Genomic DNA, 20,147 nt, shown 5'->3' on the forward strand with positions numbered 1-20,147 from the left:
AGCAGGGGCTCTGTCCCTATTTTACTCCCACACTGCAGGCACGCTGAATGATGCTGCTTCTCTTCCTTTTATAATTCTCTGTCAAGATGGCTGCCCAAACCTTGGAGGAATTTAGTGTCCAAAAATAATAATATGCTGCACTCCCCAAGATGGATACCTTGAGCCTATAGCAGGGGACAATTAGTCCTCAATGGGTGCCTGGCAGCCTGAAGATACAGCACAGTGCCACCTTTAGGTTGGAAGACATATTGCAGTTTCCGACTGCCCAAACCTTATCACTATGACAGTGGTCTCCAAACTGCGGCCCGGGGCCCCTTTGCTCGTCTTTATGTGGCTCTGGCCAACTGACACCAATGATGGCGCACCATTCCCCCTACTGGCACCATCAATGAGGCGGCACAGTGGTGTAGTGGGTAGCACTCTCACCTAGCAGTAAAAAGGGTCGCTGGTTCGTATCCCAACCACGACACCACCTGCCTGGAGTTTGCATGTTCTCCCTGCGCCTGCGTGGGTTTCCTCCGGGTACCCCAGTTTCCTCCCACACTCCAAAAGACATGCATGTAGGTTAATTGGCTTCTGTCCAAAATTGGCCCTAGTATATGAATGGGAACCTTGGATTGTGAGCTCCTTGAGGGTAGAGACCGATGTGAGTGTGCAATGTACAGGGATGGACTGGTGTCTTTATTCAACCTTACTAACCATGTAACTATGTAACTATTCCACCCATTGAAACCAATGATGGGCCACTTTACACTCCCACTAGCTACAGACTAACCCCCCTAAAGCCTATAGGACAGTAAACTGGCCCTTTATTTAGAAAGTTTGGAGACTTCTGCACTATGAGAAACGTATAGAACACCCTTCTGGAACAAAACTCTGTACTGTGCTTTAACATGTGTTACCGCAATACAATATTGTAGATTGGCCTTCATTGGTTGTTTTTTTTTCTTTCATTAACAAGTACTTGCAAAATGGTTACTAAATGCCAATCCCTTAAACAATGTATACTAATATATTGTGATTTTTGTTTATTTTTAGTGTTACCCCATGTCAGTGCCATTATCTACAATCTATAAGCAATAAATAAAAAAAGTTCAAAAATTCTAAAAAAAATTAAAAAATCATCCAGTTCTAGGAGCAGAAACCTGGATCAATCAATCAGAATTCAGCACACTGCAGTCAGACAAGCAGATTCTGATTGGATGGTATGGGTAACCGTTTTATCAAATACACTTGCTGTATATCTTTAGCTCTCAAAGTCCAGGCCCAGATTTTTAAGCTACAACAATCTTTATCAGAACTATTGCGTTATGGTTTAGTGAAGTTAGCTTAGTGCCTCTCTTTTTTTTTTTTACCGTGGGCTGGCGGGAAGAACACCACATTGGTCTTTGCTTTCTTTATCCAGGAGTAGTTGGGTGTCGGTTGCCCCGACGATGATCGGCAGCTGAGGGTGATGTTTGCACCGATATACGGACTTCCGCTTAGTTGGCAGGTGGGTTTAGAAGGAGGAACTAGAAAACAGACAGAAAAGGGGTTAGAGATCACAGAATCCGACCAACAAGGCTGAGCAAAGAAAACAGAGTCGGGGTGCAAAGTCCTGCCACCCAGATTTTAATTTGCAGAGGTCAGAGGGTAGGAATTGTCAGATGTCTGGCTGCCATGGGTTACTGCACTTAGCAAATAATCCTGAAATTTTTTCATGAAATAAAAAGGATCATGGAGTGCCCAGCATTGCCATCTTACAGCTACTCCAACCAAAATGGTCCAGATGTTGAAGGACTGAATATAAAAAAAAAAATTCCTTTAAAAAAACTTGCACTAAAATCTGGCCAGTTTAATACAAGAATGGTAAAAGGTGATAAATAGGCAGGAATGTTTTATATACAGTGTATTCATCTTAATACAAAGGCAGGAATGTCTTGTATGGCAGTGTATTTACTATAAAATACTATATAGGAAAATATAGACAGGTATGTCCTATAGGCAGTATATTAATGGTAATATATAGACAGGTATGTCCTATAGGCAGTATATTAATGGTAATATATAGACAGGTATGTCTTATAGGCAGCATATTAATAGTAATATATAGACGGGTATGTCCTATAGGCAGCATATTAATGGTAATATATAGACAAGTATGTCTTATAAGCATTGTACTCCTGGTAATACATAGGCAGGTATGTCTTATAACAGAGCAACTTTCAGAACAAACTGGGAATAGTTATAAAATAACTAATAACGAATAAAATACAGAACACAGAAATACACTTTTGCGGTACAGCTTTTATCAATGTTCCCTGGGGGTGTGTTAAAATAGTCCCTAAAGCAGACCTGTCACTAACATTTATACATCACCAGAAGCAATAGGGTACATAAATGCTATACAGAATAAAATTATGAACTCCCAGTTGTGATCTATGGCCTACCTGGCTGCCAGGAGCATACAGAGTGTTTTATACCATTAGAGATAGCAGAGTGTCTATTGATTTCAGTCAGTAAGACCTTGTGTTGGCATGTAAAAAGGATGATAAGTAATGCACTGTCATTGTGCACAACTACTTAACATATGGCTGCCCCCCCCCCCCCCCCATCCCAGTCAGTTACTGACCACTTTATAAATACCCCTCATACTGTACTACTGAGCATGGGAGAGTGAGTATAATAGTGCTGTAGCTAGTTTTCATTAGAGCACATGTAGTACTGAGTATTGACCACTAGGTGGCATATGTAGACCAGACAACAGTGCAAAGCAGTGCTGCCAAATAAAGTATTGTATTTGCTGTTATTATTTTTCCTAATGCTATACAAAATAATAACTAAAAATGAAGATGGGTATTGCAGATGATAAAAATATAAATGTTCTCACTGACAATTAGGCCTCATGCACACAGGACGTTTAAAAAACACCAGCGCTGCTGCCAGGAAAAAGCAACGTCAAAAACGAGCTGTTTGCTGTGTTTTTGAATAGTGTTTATGAGCGTTTTCCCGCGTTTTTTTCAGGAAAAACACTCCCTATAATGTAAAAATGCCTAATGCGGCTCAACAGCCTCTGCTCCTGGAAGCACAGGCTGTCTTTTTTTTTCTACTGCCCCTAAATGCTTATGTCTCCAAACGCTTCTGAAGTTTATGTGTGAATGGATACATAGAGGGGCGTTTAGAGGCAGTTGTCAGACAAGCCTAAGAGCAGCTGTAAAAACGTCCTGTGAGCCCTTATGTACAGAGCAAAGTGACAATTAGTTAGAGTGCAAAGGATAAAGTTCCTTGATACCAGCTGGAGAATCTGGTGAATGTTATACAATATAAGTGACTTATTTTCACCCTGCATTGACTATATATTGCTGACATGATACATGGCACTTTACAGCATATGTAACTTAATGCCCCATACACACGGTCGGACATACCGACCACAAAATCCGTCAGATTTTTTCAGACGGATTTTGGCAGAAACTAGTCTTTCATACACACGGTCACACAAAGTTGCTGGAAAATCCGATCGTTCGGAATGAGGTGACGTTCGTAACTTAGGATGGGACTACGTAGAGGCCAGTAGCCAATAGCTTTCGTCTCCAATTTTGTTCTGAGCATGCGTTGCACTTTGTGTGTCGTGCAAAAACATAAACAATGAACAGTCTCTTAAATCGGGATCAGAGGGTTAGGAAGAAAGTTCAGGTACTCTAATGCCGCGTACACACGATCAGACTATCCGGCGGTCACCTGGTATGGACTTAAAGGGGAAGCCCTACGCCGAAAAAACAGCGTGGGGTCCCCCCCCAAAGTCCATATCAGACCCTTATCCGAGCACGCAGCCCGGCCAGTCAGGAAAGGGGGTGGGGACAAGCGAGCGCCCCCCCTCCTGAGCCATACCAGGCCGCGTGCCCTCAACATGGCCCCCGCACCCCAAAGCACCTTGTCCCCATGTTGATGAGGACAAGGGCCTCTTCCCAACAACCCTGGCCGTTGGTTGTTGGGGTCTGCGGGCGGGGGTCTTGTCCCCCTCTTCAGGGGTCTTGTCTCCCTCTTCGGTTCTTCTTGCCGGGCCTCTGCTTTCTTCTTCCAACTCTTTTACCAGTGGTGGCCCGGTCTTCTGTTGCCACTGTCTCCGCCTTCTAATCTTCTCTTCTTCTTCCTTGAGATGTAGACTCGATGCTCTCTCTGGGCGGGGTCACTGGGTAATGTCACATGGTGACCCCGCCCCTTATGATGTCACAGTCCCAGAGGATGCTGGCACTGTGACATCATAAGGGGGTGGGGGTCACCATGTGACATCACCCAGTGATCCCGCCCATTGTCCCTATATAAGTCGCCGTACAACGCGTCCCTGTCATTGCGGCCAGAGACAGCATTGAGCCAACATCTCAAGGAAGAAGAAGAGAAGAAGAGAAGGCGGTGACAGAAGACTGGGCCACCACTAGTAAAAGAGCTGGAAGAAGATATCGGAGGCCCGGCAAGAAGAACCCGAAGAGGGGGACAAGACCCCCAAAGTCAGAAGAAGAGGCGGTGGCGACAGAAGACCGGGCCACCGCTGGTAAAAGAGCTGGAAGAAGATAGCGGAGGCCCGGCACGAAGAACTGAAGAGGGGGACAAGACCCTTGAAGTCTGAAGAAGACCCCCGGACGGCGGCGACGAAGAAAGCCAGGCTCCTCCGCTAGTAAAAGAGCTAGTAGAAGATAGTGGAGGAATCCGGCTAGAAGACCCCCCAAGACAGAAGACCACTGGAGCTGTGCAATAAATTATTTAAAAAACATGTTTTGTGTTTTTTTTCTTTACACTTTTTTTTCACCAGGTGAATGGGTAGGGGTACATGGTACCCCAATACTCATTCACATAGGGTGGGGAGCCGGTATCTGGGGACCCCCTTATAAGCCCCCCCACCCGCAGACCCCGACAATCAATGGCCAGGGTTGTCGGGAAGAGGCCCTTGTCCTCATTAACATGGGGACAAGGTGCTTTGGGGTGGGGGGGGGGCCGCAGCGCTCGTCCCCACCTCCTTTCCTGACAGGCCGGGCTGCGTGCTCGGATAAGGGTCTGATATGGACCTTGGGGGGGACCCCACGCTGTTTTTTCGGCGTAGGGCTTCCCCTTTAAGTCCATACCAGGCGACAGGGCTAGCGACGTGTCAATCTCGCCGATGGAGGCAGCGACATTGACCTCCTTTGCAAGTCCCGGCTACCTGGAGCCGCGTTCAAAACGAACAGACTTTTCTCTGTGTGTGGGTAAGTCCGTTCATTTCAAAAGTCCGGTCATGTGTGGGCAGGTCCGCTCGTTTGGAAAGTCCGGCGGACCTCAGCTGCAAAGTCCAGCGGTTTATCCGCTGGACTAAGTCTGCCGGATAGTCCGATCGTGTGTACGCTGCATTAGTGTCAAAGTCAATAATGAAGAATTTGCTTACTTTGACTGAATCAAGAGAATGGCCATTCACAACTGGATGTTCACGCAAGTTGGACAGTCCCTCTCTCACAAGGCCTAGCAGCCAACAAGGTGCTTAACTTCAGGAACAAGTCTCTGCCACAGACATTGTTGTAGAACATACAAGATATGTCTCTGCCACAGACATTGTTGTAGAACACGTAGGAAAACTAAACTTGTAGAACACTCGTGTGATACCTGGATCTTTCAGCCAGCTTGGCGATATCCACGAGACCGGAATCACTTTGGTACTTCAGTCCTTCCAGGCTCTTGCTAAGAAACCAACCCGTACGTGGTCTTCTTCTGAAGAGTCCTCCCCTGGAATGCTATGAAGGTAATGGGCCTCTCCCAAAACGGAGACGGCACCCAAACATCTCAGAATCCTCCTTTAGTTTCCTTGCCTCGGGCTAGCCAGCCCCGAGACATCAAGTCAAGTGGATCCGCACCCCAGGCCATAGCCTTCCTGGGGGCTGGTCAGGAGGACCAGGACCATGAAGTCAGCACATCCTTCTGGACCGGAACCCCCGAACCACATGACATTCACATCTTAAGTACCCTCTCCCAGAAAGCACAGCAAGAGCTCCACTCCCACTGGGCTGGCTCCGAGAGAGGATAATCTTAAAGCACCCAACCAGACTGTAGTTCCATGCCTGCCAGAAGAGACAGTGCCCCCGTGGCCAGGCTGAACATCCCATAGTCCAGTCAGACTGATGCTGAGGTCCAAATTTAGACAATTTTACCCAAACCAAGCTGCAGTTCAGGTGTAACCTTAAATTTCTAAAAACATAGCGCATGCTCTTCAGGAGCCGGCGCTACATTAACATTACCACTGAAACACTAAAATAAAAAGAAATATTGGGGGTTTTTTACAAAAGGCAAATCCACTTTGCACTGCAAGTGCACTTGGAAGTGCAGTCGCTCTAAATCTAAGGGGTAGATCTGAAATGAGGGGAAGCTCTGCTGATTTTATCATCCAATCATGTGCAAGTTAAAATTCTGTTTTTTATTTTCCTTGCATATCCCCCTCGGATCTACAGCAACTTTACTTCCAAGTGCACTTGCAGTGCAAACTGGATTTTCCTTTAGTAAATAACCCCCATTGCTTCTTTTTGAATCTTTCTATTTCTTCATCTGTAGATCAAAGGGATGAACAAATGTTCCTCTGTTTAACCCCTTATAAACCCTTAATTTACTTTAATCAGCCTTAATTAACTCCCTATTCTCCTCCATTTAACTATTATTTTCCTGCTTTTTATTTTTTTCTGTTCACATCTATTTTATAAACAAAAAACAATTAAAACTTTTTTTTGTTTTATTTGTTAGTGAATATTTTTACACATATCACATTTCAAATTGAAAAAGCGCAAAATTACATTTTTTAATTTTTTTTTTATTTCATTTGTAAATAACTTTTCAATGCTTTGTACCATTGCTGACAGCTGAAGTGAAAACAAAACAGTTGCGGTAGGTATCGGTAATTGGTACTCGTAAAAAAAAATGGTATCGGTGCATTCCTAGTACACACATACACAATTGGAAAATTAACTTAGCAGGGATGATATATTTAGAACCTATTTGTCTAGAGTTGCCCTTTAACCCTTGCTGTGTGTATAGCCCTGTGTGTAATATTAATGATAATCACAGATTGTGCCCCCCCCCCCCGCCGCACCTTACAAACAATTCAATTTTCCACAATGTGTCCCGCCCTGGCCCACCCGCCATTGTCCCGACCTCTGGAATATAACCAAATTCCTTCCAATGCGTGCCTCATTAACCCCTCCCTGCCCTATTCCATGTGTGTTCTCAGGCGGCAGCCCCGTACTCACCCAGGATGGACACATCCACCACCCCGATGTTGCTGCTGCCGACGCTTTCATCGTTTTTCAGATTGACGTAACACTGGTACTTTCCTGCATCCGACGCCAACGTCCTGTTGATGACAATGGAGATGTTCCTCGTCGGCATGGCATGGGCGAAGCTCAGGCGGTGTTTAAAATCTGGAACCACAGAAGTCTCTCCATCCATGTATTTTAAGATCTAAAAATGACAATGATCCATAGAAATTACTATACACTAGAGCAGGGGTCTCCAAACTTTCTAAACAAAGGGCCAATTTACTGTTGTTCAGACTTAAAGAGGAAGTAAACCCTTCCAAACAACTTGGACCTATAGGTAAGCCTAGATTAAGGCTTACCTGTAGGTCCAAGCAATATCTCCTAAACCTATATGTAGACAGCGGCACGCATGCGCACTAAATGCGGCAAATCCAAGAATGGATTTGCCAAATTTGTCGACTCCCGTGCGCATGCGCGGGAGTGACGTCATCGCGGCTTCGCCGTATGACAGCGGCGGAGCTGCGAGGCGCGACTCCCGTGCGCATGCGCGGGAGTGACGTCATCGCGGTTGCGCCGCTGTGATTCGTCGGAGCTGCGAGACGCCACAAGCAACATGGATGCGGCGGACTACAGGGGACAGCGGCGACTTCGCGGCGACTTCGCTGGCTCCTGTGTCAGGTAAGTGACACATAATGAGCTACTATGCGATGCATAGTAGTCCATTATGCTTTACCTTTGCAGGGAAAAAAAGAGGAAGTAAACCCATCAGGGTTTACTTCCTCTTTAAGGGGGGCCGAAATTGCCAAACATCAGTGGAAATAAACAAAGCTCCATCATTGGTTTTAGTGGAAGGAATAGTGCCCAATTGTTGATAGCAGTGGGAGGAATAGCATGCCATCCTAGTGCCCCATCATTAGTGTCAGTTGTGGATGGAATAATGCCCCAAAGGGCCGGATAGAGGGAAGAAAAGGGCCACATCCGGCCCCATGGCTGCAGTTTGGAGACCACTTTACTAGGGGATCTTCTATAATAGTGGATGTGAACCCATCACTAAACTCTCCTAGAACCTTTAACATGTTAATGTCATTTTAAAAGGCATTTTTTTATATTTTTAAATCTGCAGCTTTCAATAAAATAATCCATGCGATAGATGTTTAGTTAAAGTTTGGCATTAGGTTAACAATATGCCTGTTTTAAAACCACCCCCCATTTAAATAAATACCCCACCCCACCTAATATTCATTCTCCCCCTACAGTGGCTGACTGGACACACAGGTCCTTGTTCAGGCACTTAAAGGGGGACAACTTTCTGTCCCTGTATTCCAATGGTGCTTCTGTGTTGTCATCCTGTCATACGGGCTTCCAATCAAGACTACAAGTGGCTGTTTTAACCACATGACCTCCAGAAGATTTACCCCGCTTTCTGACCAGGCCATTTTTAGCGATACGACACTGCGTTAATTTAGCTGACAATTGTGCAACGCTGTACCTAAATAAAATTGATGTCTTTTTTTTCCCCAACATATAGAGCTTTCTTTTGGTGGTATTTCATCACCTCTGTGGTTTTTATGTTTTGTGCTATAAACAAAAGAAAACCAACAATTCTGAAAAAAAAGAAAAAACGGTATTTTTACTTTCTGCTATAAAACTTATTCAATAAAATAAAAAAAATTTAGTCCAATATGTATTCGGCTACATATTTTTGGTAAAAGAAAATCCCAATAAGCGTATATTGATTGGTTTGCGCCCAAGTTATAGTGTCTACAAACTATTTGTGGATATTTTGATTTATTTTTGCTTATTTTTTTACTAGTAATGGTGATCAGTGACTTATAGCAGGACTGCGATATTGCGGTAGACATTTGGACACTAACTGACACATTTTGGGGACCAGTGACACTAACACAGCGATCAGTGCTAAAAAAAATATACACTGTCACTGTACTAATGGCACTGGCTGGGAAGGGGTTAACATCAGGAGTGATCTAAGGGTTAACTGTGTGCCTAGCCTGTGATTTTCTACAGTGCAGGAGGTGCTTTTACTAGGGGAAGGCATGGATCCTTGTCACTGCTTTGTAGGAACACAGGATCCATGCCTTCCCTTCTGACAGAATAGTGATCTTCTCTCTGTTTACATAGGCAGATCACCGTTCTACCTCCCTGCTTGATCATATGTGGGAGCCGGAAAACATCCAGTCTGCTGTACCAGCCGATTGGCTCTCTACCCAGTAGAGCCGGATCATGTGTGTATATATATACACACATGATCCGGTGCAGAGGTGCTGCCCTGTAGCAGTAAAACTGCTATAGGGCAGCTCTTAAAGAGGAAGTAAAGCCTCTGAAGAAAAAAAAAAGACACCCTGCAAGGCAAAGGCATAATGAGCTAGTATACATGGCATACTAGCTCATTATGAATTACATACCTGAGATAAAAGCCCCCGCAGCGGTCCTCAGTCACCAACTCCATCGCCACCATGATACCTGGAGTGACTTCCGGATATTGCGGCTCCGGCGCTGTGACTGGCCAGAGCTGCGATTACATCACTCCTGCGCCCTAGACATCGGTGCCGCTATTCTTGCAAATATCTCCTAAACCTTTTAGGTTTGGGAGATATTTCTTGCACCTACAGGTAAGCCTTAATCTAGGCTTACCTGTAGTTTAAAGTGGTTGTAAGGGGTTTACAACCACTTTGAGTGGTTAACACACAATGCATAGGCATTGTCCACTGTTGTCACCATCAGGAAACCCCTTCTTAGAAATGCCATACAGCCATCACTGGAGTGCGTATAGATAGGAAAAGGCTGGCTGCAAATAGGTTTTAGGAAATCAGCAGCACATAAATATAACAAAGGATAAAAAAAAGGGAAAAAGAAGGGGGAAAAAAAGATGAAAAAACAAAACAAAACATCAATTGTTCATGATTTACAACCAGATAACAAGCTAAAAGCTTCAGCGAAACTGGAGCAACTCTACTTTACTGTTCATCTCCGTATCTCGTTTTGCTCAGACTGGCTGAATAGAATGGACACTCTCTGGGGGTGAAATGTATGTGGCCAGCTTTACAGATGTAGCTCTGAATGCCACATAAGGGGTTATTTACTGAAAGTAAATCCACTTTGCACCACGAGTGCACTTGGAAGTGCAGTCACTGTAGATCCGACGGGGACATGCAAGGAAAATAAAAAGCATTTTAGCTTGCACATGATTGGATGATAAAATCAGCAGAGCTTCCCCTCATTTCAGATATCCCCCTCCGATCTACAGTGACTGCACTTGTAGTGCACTGTGGATTTGTTTTTAGTAAATCAACCCCAAGGTATCTTATATGTATTTGTAGGTTGAATGGAACTTTTATTTATCTTAAAGGCAAATACAACATACCTGCACCTGCTCCATCTGATCGCGCTGTATGAACCATATTACATACGGCTTTTCTTCAGAGCTGCTGGAGTACGAGACAGGGAGAGTAATACTGTGTCCCTCCACCGCCGTCACCGATTTCTGCTCCACATGGACCTCCACCAGCGCCAAAGTGAGATCTGCGAAGACAGAAGAGACATGACCATTATCAGGATCAGAAGTAGAGGAAGTACGGTATTCTTTTATAAAATATTTTAAGCACGTTCATTCCATGTTGCAAAGACTAAAGATCAAACACTAAAGCTGGGTATACACTAGTAAAATTGAATTTGACATTTTTAAATGTAAGAACATTTGTCTGTTTTTCTAAGTATTATTATTATACAGGATTTATATAGCGCCAACAGTTTATGCAGGACGTTACAATATAAAAGGGAGACAATACAGTTTCAATACAAAAAAATACAAGAGGATTAAGGGGGCCCTGCTCAGAAGAGCTTACAATCTAATAGGGTGGGGCAGGTGATACAAAAGATCATAACTGTGGACAATGAGCTGATTGAAGTGGTAAAAGATTAGTTGGATAGGCTTCCCTGAAGACATACATTTTCAGGGATTGTCTGAAGGCAGCTAGAGTAGGGGATAGCCGGACAGGCTGATGTAGAGAGTTCCAGAGGATGGGAGAGTCTCTGGAGAAATCCTGAAGACAAGCATGGGAGGAGGAGACAAGGGAGCTTGAGAGTAGGAGTTGTTGGAAGGAGCGGAGAGGACGGTGTGGCTGATATTTGGAGACAAGTTTGGTGATGTAGCTCGGGGCAGATTTGTGAATGGCTTTGTATGTTGTGGTTAGTATTTAAAATTTTATTAGTTGGGCAATGGGAAGCCAGTGTAGGGATTGGCAGAGAGGGGTGGCAGACACTGAGCGGTTGGTAAGGTGGATAAGTCTGGCAGCAGCATTCATGATAGACTGAATAGTGAGGTCAAATCAATGTTGTTTCTATAATTATATATACAGTATATATCCTCACAAGATCTCCTGCTCTCTAGCACCCTCGTCACCTCTTCCCATGTCTGCCTCCAGGACTTCTCCAGAGCTTCTCCCATCCTCCGGAACTCCCTACTTCAATCTGGCCTAATATCTTCTACTGATCTACTCAGTCTACCTTTAGGCAATCCCTGAACACTCACCTCTTTAGAGAAGCTTATCCTGCTTCTAACTAAAAACTGTCTTTTTACTTCCTCCATCAGCCACAGTTTTTATGTTTTGTATCGATTGATCCTCCCTCTTAGATTGTAAGCTCCAATGACAAGGCCCTCTGATTTCTTCTGTATTGAATTGTATTATATAATCCATTTTTTAAAGTTGAAAATATCAATAATAAACCAAGATTGTTCCCCTTTAAATATAATTCTTTTTACATTTCTACTCTTTTTCACAAATTATGTGAATTGTGTGGAGCACAGCCCCTCGCTCCCTGGCACGGATTCCATTGTGTGTGGAGCTCGCTCAGAGATTCCCCATTTCACTGCAGACGGATCACCATCGATCGCTGACACTGAACGCAGAGTAAGAGGTCACATGATGATGAACTGGGGATCAATCATTAATGAGTCTGCTTTACCGGCTGAGTAGATAGAGCGTCCAGTTATTAACCCTTCCTGTGTAAATAAAATATGTCACCATAGGGGGGTGACACCAGCTTGGGGATTTCTGAGGCTCAGAGACAGGTTTATGTTTTCTGTTTTGGAAAATTCAAAACCTAAGAGCTCAGGGATTGCATTGTACATATGAAATGATGATCTCTTTATCTCACACCCTGTGCTTCCCCAGGGGGAGAGGCAGGTGTTGAATGTAAAGTGAGACTATGAACGCTTTGCAATTCTACATGGAAACATCCTAAGTACAGTACATTTGGTATTGTTTGGTAATTGTTAATGATATAAACAGACTTTTTTCAACTGACATATTTTCAACTCTATGCAATAAAATATGGCATTTCTCATCATAACAAGAAATCCTGCAAGTTCTTCATATCCTATCTCCTCACTAGAGTCCAATAGGTGACATCACTGAGAATGCAGCCTTTCCCTTCAATAAAGACAAGTGACATCACCGAGAATGCAGCCTATCCATCACTAGAGACCAGTGACATCACTGAGAATGCAGCCTATCCCTTCACTAGAGACCAGTGACATCACTGAGAATGCAGCCTATCCCTTCACTAGAGACCAGTGACATCACTGAGAATGCAGCCTATCCCTTCACTAGAGACCAGTGACATCACTGAGAATGCAGCCTATCCCTTCACTAGAGACCAGTGACATCACTGAGTATGCAGCCTATCCATCACTAGAGACCAGTGACATCACTGAGAATGCATCCTATCCATCACTAGAGACCAGTGACATCACTGAGAATGCAGCCTATGCCTTCACTAGAGACCAGTGACATCACTGAGAATGCAGCCTATCCATCACTAGAGACCAGTGACATCACTGAGAATGCATCCTATCCATCACTAGAGACCAGTGACATCACTGAGAATGCAGCCTATGCCTTCACTAGAGACCAGTGACATCACTGAGAATGCAGCCTATCCATCACTAGAGACCAGTGACATCACTGAGAATGCATCCTATCCATCACTAGAGACCAGTGACATCACTGAGAATGCAGCCAATCCCTTCACTAGAGACCAGTGACAACACAGATAATACAGCATGTCCATTCACTAGAGAGCGATAACTTCACTAAAATGCAGCCTATCCATTCACTGGAGATTGGTGACATCACTGATAATGCAGCTTATCCCTTGACTAGAGACCAGTGACATCATTGAGACTGCAGCCTATTCCTTGGCTAGAGACCAGTGACATCATTAGGAATGCAGCCTATCCCTTGGCTAGAGACCGGTGACATCACTGAGAATGCAGCCTATCCCTTGACTAGAGACCGGTGACATCACTGAGAATGCAGCCTATCCCTTGACTAGAGACCGGTGACATCACTGAGAATGCAGCCTATCCCTTCACTAGAGACCGGTGACATCACTGAGAATGCAGCCTATCCCTTCACTAGAGACCGGTGACATCACTGAGAATGCAGTCTATCTCTTGACCACAGACCGGTGACATCACTGAGAATGCAGCCTATCCCTTGACTAGAGACCGGTGACATCACTGAGAATGCAGTCTATCTCTTGACCACAGACTGGTGACATCACTGAGAAGGCAGCCTATCCCTTTACAACGTTAATTTTGAAGACATTTGTTAAGTGTAGACCTGGGTTTCCCTCTGTAACAATCTTCTTGGGAAGCCCCATGATTTCTTTATCTTGTAATACTGGCTGTGCACTAAGTGGCCAGGAACAACAGTAAATCACATATCCAAAACCCAAACAAACCGCAATAATCCTGGCTGAAATGTGTAGAGAAATATACAGTAAATGTGAATTATTCCCCCGATGCAGCCCATAGCCAATAGATAAAATGTTTCTTATTAAATCTTTCCTGTGTGTAATTTGGGATGATGACAGTTAGAGAAAAGACAGGACCCTGAGTCGGGGATTCAGCCCGCAGCGCTAAGTCTCTCTGCTGGAAAACTCCCATCAAGTTGATTAGGCAAGTGCAGAGCAATGAATGCTTATTCTGCCCGGCCGCACACGAGACCATGTACCGTGCATACTGCAATGCTTAACCTTCGCTGTACACATGTGAATGACATTACCAAGGCCACCCATAAACCGTCCAATACTCACAAATGACCTGACCAGTTTGTGGTTTGTTCACAATATTTGCACTGCGCATGTTCACTTTATACTTTCATTTAGAAACATATTTGCCATTTACACAATGCTTTTCAGGAAATTGTTACAGTACATGTAAAAACATAACAGTATGACCTTTTAGTTTGTTCTGTGCAATGTGTATTGTGAATAATTGACCTTTTTATTTTGCTAAAATTCCTTGTTTACCCCTTATTTCATTCTTTATAACATCACAATGCTGCTGATCTCCTGCTGGATCTTTGCAGCCACTTCCTGCCTACATGCCATTTCTCAGGGCAGACTTCCTGAGGGTGACATTAGTAGACCATAGTATAAACAGAAAAGTCAGTGCTACTCCCCATACACCACATAGATAGCAGAACTCCTAGGTACTCGATCCACAGTCCCTGGCTGAGTAGAGTAATGTAATAAAAATGATCCACAATCCGGTTGTTGCAATTAAAATTTCTTCATTTTATTGAATAGCCACAGTGAACAAATGCTGATTAAGTCAGTTGATGAATTTCAGCCTATAAGGCCTTAGTCCTAACCCATGTTATAACTAAGGCCTTATAGGCTGAAACACGTCAACTGACTTATTCAGTGTTTGTTCACTGTGGCTGTTCAATAAAATAAAGACATTTTAAGAGCAACAACTGGAGTGGGAATCATTTTTTCTACATTAGTGGACCATGCTTGTAATACGTGTTGAAACAGCTACTTGTAGTCTCCATTAGAAGCCTGCGTGACAATGCAGGAGGACAATTGATAGATGGGGACACAATGTTGCACCCTATATAAAAGGATGTGTCTAGACAAGGACCTTCATCGAAAGGATCACAGGGGGGGTTACTGTAATGAAAGCTGCAGATTTACATTGAAAATTGCTTTTTAAATGCCATTAATGTGCTAAATCCCAAATTAAATTATAGTGAAATACATCAAAGGAATTAAAGTGGAACTAAAGGTAAAAATACTTACCTTAGTTTCAACAGTCCACCACCCACAAAGTGCCTTTCTGGCACTGGCATCTTCTCCCTGGCTTCTTCCGGGTGATGGTCTAGTCATCATGATTGCCCATCTTGGGATGACATCACTCCTGCGTATGCGCAGCAGTGCAGACATCATGGCACACAGGAAGCATGCAGGAATGTAAACTGAGCTGAGCGTGGGCATTGATTCCAGATATATATTTAAGCACATACAAAAGGCATGCATTATTGCAGATCTTTAATCATGAATACATCTTTAAATACGTGTAAACACATGAATCTGACTTAAGCTGGCCATAGTCATATTGAAATTCGGCTGGCTCAGCAGGAAACGGACGAATATCAATCCATCTATGGGCAGGCTGGTTGTACTGAAATCAATCTATCGAGTACAACCAGCCTGTCATTTTTTCGTGTGATCACTGCCATTGGCTATAGCTGCCAGCAGTAATCATTGTATTCTGATGGCGGTGAAACCTGTCACAATACAATAGTGCAGCAGGAGCGATTCCCTTATCAACACTGACTGCATTGATGTGGGATTCAAGTGAATTTCTTTCCTTCAACCTGTGTTTGAAGGAAAGAAAACCGCTTACTGTACAACCTTAGTATCCACCTCTTGCAGTCTACTGTGCAGCAGAGCTAAGAGAGGACAAGGAGAACCAGCACAAGGAGCCAATAAGTTGTATTGCATTGCAAGGAGTAGGCTGATAGGATGAGAGTGCAGAGCGACAGATGACTTAATTGGTGAGCTGCTGTTTTCACTGTCCAATCACAGGGTAGGGAGGAGACCTGTAAGTGCAAGTGCACTGCCAGACAGGGTTATACTTTGAGGCAAAGCTGTATAAACTTCAGGACTGGATGGTCAGAAATACCTCCCGTATACAGTATGTATAACATTAGTGTAGTTAGCTGTTTGCCTGGAGTTCAGCTTCTTTAATAATATACTGTATATATACTGTATGAGTATACCCTTCTGTTCCCCCGCATAGCCTGCATAGTATTGGTATTTACTCACTAACTACACATGACAGGTGAGGTGGAACTCCGTCAAGGTCTTTTCTAATAAACATTAACTCCAGGAGTATATTGTACAGCATCGCCCTGTGCAAATCACTCAGGTCTGGTCTCTGGAGGCGCACAGTGAAAATATGACATAAATATATCATAAGTGTTCCTTACTGTTTAATGATCACACCGCCCTTTACGAGCCCAGGACATCAACCCCATAAAATACCTTCCTATTCCTTTCCCTACTTCTGCTTCACAGCTCCAGGCAGGTCTGTAAATGCAAACAACGGTTATAGCAGCAAGAAGCATCTGCAGGGATACATTTGTTGTGAGGTCCATATCACATAATAGATCCTGTTTTAGGCAACCCCTTGTCCGGGACCGAAACACAGAAGCTTGATTTACAACGTCCTAGAAATCGGCTTCTTAGTTTCTGAGTTGTCGTTATTGGGCTTCGTTATTGGAATTCATTATTGGGCTTCGTTATTGGGATTTATTATTGGGATTCGTTGCTGCTCCATCGCATTCATCATTCTGCTCCTCTAGGGTGGGGGCTCCTAGGGTACTTGAGGGGACATTCTAGTCTGGGGATTCCTATAGTATACGTCTAGGGTTGCCACCTGTCCAGGATTCATGTGGACAGTCCGGGTTTTAAATTATGTGTCCGGGTTTCAGACCGCCTGAACCCCAGACACATTATTCAGGCTGTGGATACCCAAGTAACTGAGATATCCACACACAAATCTGTTTCTGTCCGGGAGCTGCGGGTGGCAAGCGCTCTGTTGGGTGGCAAGTTCGGCAACACTGGGAGGCTGGGCGCTGATGTCAGCAATAGCAATTTGGCCACACCCACTGTTTGCCACATGTGTGCTGCATTACTACTTTCCTTGGGGCACCCAAAGGTATCCCAGGTCTTTTTTTTTTTTCTTTATCAATAATTTTTTATTAGTTTTTCACATATGTTACAAGTAAATGGTAAAAACATATTCCAAGTTGATTAAACTGCAAAATAAGTACAAGTGGTTCAGTTTAACATAGTAATACTTAGTACATTTCCAAGAGCAGATTTCATGTCCCAGGTCTTTTATAATCCTATAGTGTATACTACAAAAAAAAAGTGTTTGGGTTTGGCTTGAAGGAAAGGTGGCAACACAATTTATGTCAGGAGCTGCACACAGCTGGAGTCAGGACCATAACATCACTACTGTATATAGTTGGTGGACAACTGACCATCACACCTATATGAGCTTGTTGGGGATCCCATTTCGAAAACCATGGCCAGTAATATGGAGTTGGCCTCCCTTGTAGCCTCCACTTTTCTGGGAAGACTTTCCACAAAATGATGGAGTATGTCTGTGGGATTTGTGCCCATTTGTGAGGCCAGGTATTGATGTTGGATGAGAAGACCTGGCTCACAACCGATGTTCTAATTCATCCCAAAGGTGTTCAGTAGGACTAAGGTCAGGGCTCTGTGCAGGTCACTTGAGTTCCTCCACATCAAACCGGTCAACCCATATGTTTACAGAGCTGGCTTTGTACACAGGGGTTACCGTCATCCTGGAACAGATAAGAGTCTTTCCCAAACCGTTACCACAAGGGTGGTAGAGCACAATTCTCTACAATGTCTTTGTATGTTGTAGTATTAACAGGACCATTCACAAACCTTTAGCAAAATCATAAGGGACCCCCTTGCTCTGCATTCTCTATCTCAAAGGCCATTCCTTTCATCATGCAGAAAACAATCTGCTGTTATAGTAATCCTATAGAGATTACAAGACTTTATATTTACTTTATCCAAATGTATATGCCAATGTATATGCCAAATGCTACCACTGCCCTCATAAATGACTGTATAGCCAGACAGTGCTGGGCCCCATAGCAGCTGCATGAACTGTTACAGCAAAAGCATTGTAAATATTCGCTGTTGTGTGCTACTGTGTAGTTTATGTATTAAGCTGGATACAAACTATACAACTTTTGTTGTTAGATTTCCTTTGGATTTACCTTCAACTATGTAGTACAAAGGCCTATCTGATTGCATACAAATTTAATGTGTTTAGGTTTGACCTCATATTATATAAGGTACTGGTAAATCTAAAGGAAAAAATAAATAAAAATAGTATAGTGTGTATCCAGCTTTTGGATAAATTTACACCTGTGGCGGACTTTGCCGCCCCTCTGAAAAGCAATCCACAGGGATCATTTTTTGTAGGTATTTGACAGGTAGTGAGGAGGCAATATGTCACTTCCTCACTGTCACTCACTTGTGCTCAAGACCCTCAGAGCACAAGTCGCATGCCAAAGTCAGATCAGTTAAGACTGCGATCCGACTTTGATGCAACTTCAGACATAATCAATGGGCTGAAGTAGGATCAAAGTAGTGCAGGGAGCATTTTCAAAGTGGAACCGACTTGTGTCGGACCAGTTAAGACGGCTCCCATAGGGAACGTTGATTTTCATACGTCATGCGAACCCGGCCTAAGACCCCATACACACTATAAGATTTTCTGCAGATTTTTGTCTTCACATTTACCAAAACCATATGATATGAGGTCAAACCTTAATGGCGCATACACACGACCGGACTTTCCGTTGGATAATCCGATCGTGTGTGGGATAGTCCGTTGGTTTTTCTTTAAAAAATTCTGATGATTCTAGAAATGGAACATGTTTCAAATCTGTCCGGCGGACTTAATTGCTATCGGGAAAACCATTCTTCTTTATGCAAGGGCAGCTATTGGCTACTGAACTTCCTTTTCTAGTCCCATCGTACGTCATCACGTTCAAAAGGAACGGACTTTAGAACGGACTTTAGTTCGTTCATGTGTGGGCAAGTCTGTTCGTACGGAAGTCTGTCGTAACTCTGTCCAAAGTCCGTCGGGAAGACTGTGGGACCTTTTCTGATGGAAAGTCCGGTCGTGTGTACGCAACATAGGAGTTTTGGTCTTAGTTTTAGTTTTAGCCTTGTACACACGGCCCTCAAAATGTTTTTTGGGCTAGCAGATTTTATGTGCTTGGGTGTAACTTTAATTTTTTATAATTAAAAAAAAATTTTTTAACTTAACTTTTTTCTTTCTTTAAATAGTCCCCTATGTGATGATTTTTTTGATGACAGGTTCTCTTTAATGATGTAAATCTTTAATGATTTCTTTTAGACGCTGCAGATCACTCTGCATTACATTCTTTCCTGGCCACACTGGCCAGGGAAACTGTAAACAAGGACTCGGAAGTGTGGTGATACACCTATCCTGCAACGCTTGCTATGCTGGTCCCGGGCCTGTAGATGGGCAAGTGAAGCCTGCCCGGAACTGCATGTTTCAGGTGTCAGGCAATACAAATTGTGCATCCCTGTAACAGTGAATGGGCTGACAAAAGTCCAGGCACCAGGATGCAATTTTTAGTCACCATGGCGACCTGATAATGTACTGAGTTCCCAGGTCTACAAACCTGCTGTACCCATTATGAAGGGTTCACATCATCCCTGTGCTGAGTTCCTGAGTCTACAAACTATATGGGGTTCACACCATCTCTGCACTGAGTTCCCAGGTCTGCACACCTTTTGTGCCCATTATGAGGGGTTCCCACCATCCCTGCTAGATTTATATCATGGAGAATGTAACAAGAGGAGCTTGTGGGCTGGGTAAAGCATGGTTCGGGAAGGCAGTGACACTGGACACAAAGTCCAAGTTCAATATAAATTAGTTGTAGAAACTCAGCATTACACACAGACAGGCCCGGCAGGGAGACAACCCACTCAGAGTCATTACAG

General features: G+C 43.7%; 1 protein-coding gene across 1 annotated transcript in view; it reads right to left on the reverse strand.

Moving 5' to 3' along the window:
• Window positions 1-20,147, reverse strand: part of ESAM (endothelial cell adhesion molecule) — a 138,730-nt gene that overhangs the window by 19,026 nt on the left and 99,557 nt on the right. Inside the window, exons 2-4 of the mRNA XM_077457776.1 lie at window positions 10,630-10,787; window positions 7,239-7,449; window positions 1,356-1,511 (exon numbers count right to left, since the gene is read on the reverse strand). Of these exons, the coding sequence (XP_077313902.1) occupies window positions 1,356-1,511; window positions 7,239-7,449; window positions 10,630-10,787 (525 nt within the window). The remainder of the gene's footprint in view (window positions 1-1,355; window positions 1,512-7,238; window positions 7,450-10,629; window positions 10,788-20,147) is intronic.

This window comes from Lithobates pipiens, unplaced genomic scaffold, assembly GCF_037356315.1.
Source record: "Lithobates pipiens isolate NorthernLeopardFrog02 unplaced genomic scaffold, aLitPip1_a1.2 Scaffold_27, whole genome shotgun sequence".
NCBI lineage: Eukaryota > Metazoa > Chordata > Amphibia > Anura > Ranidae > Lithobates > Lithobates pipiens.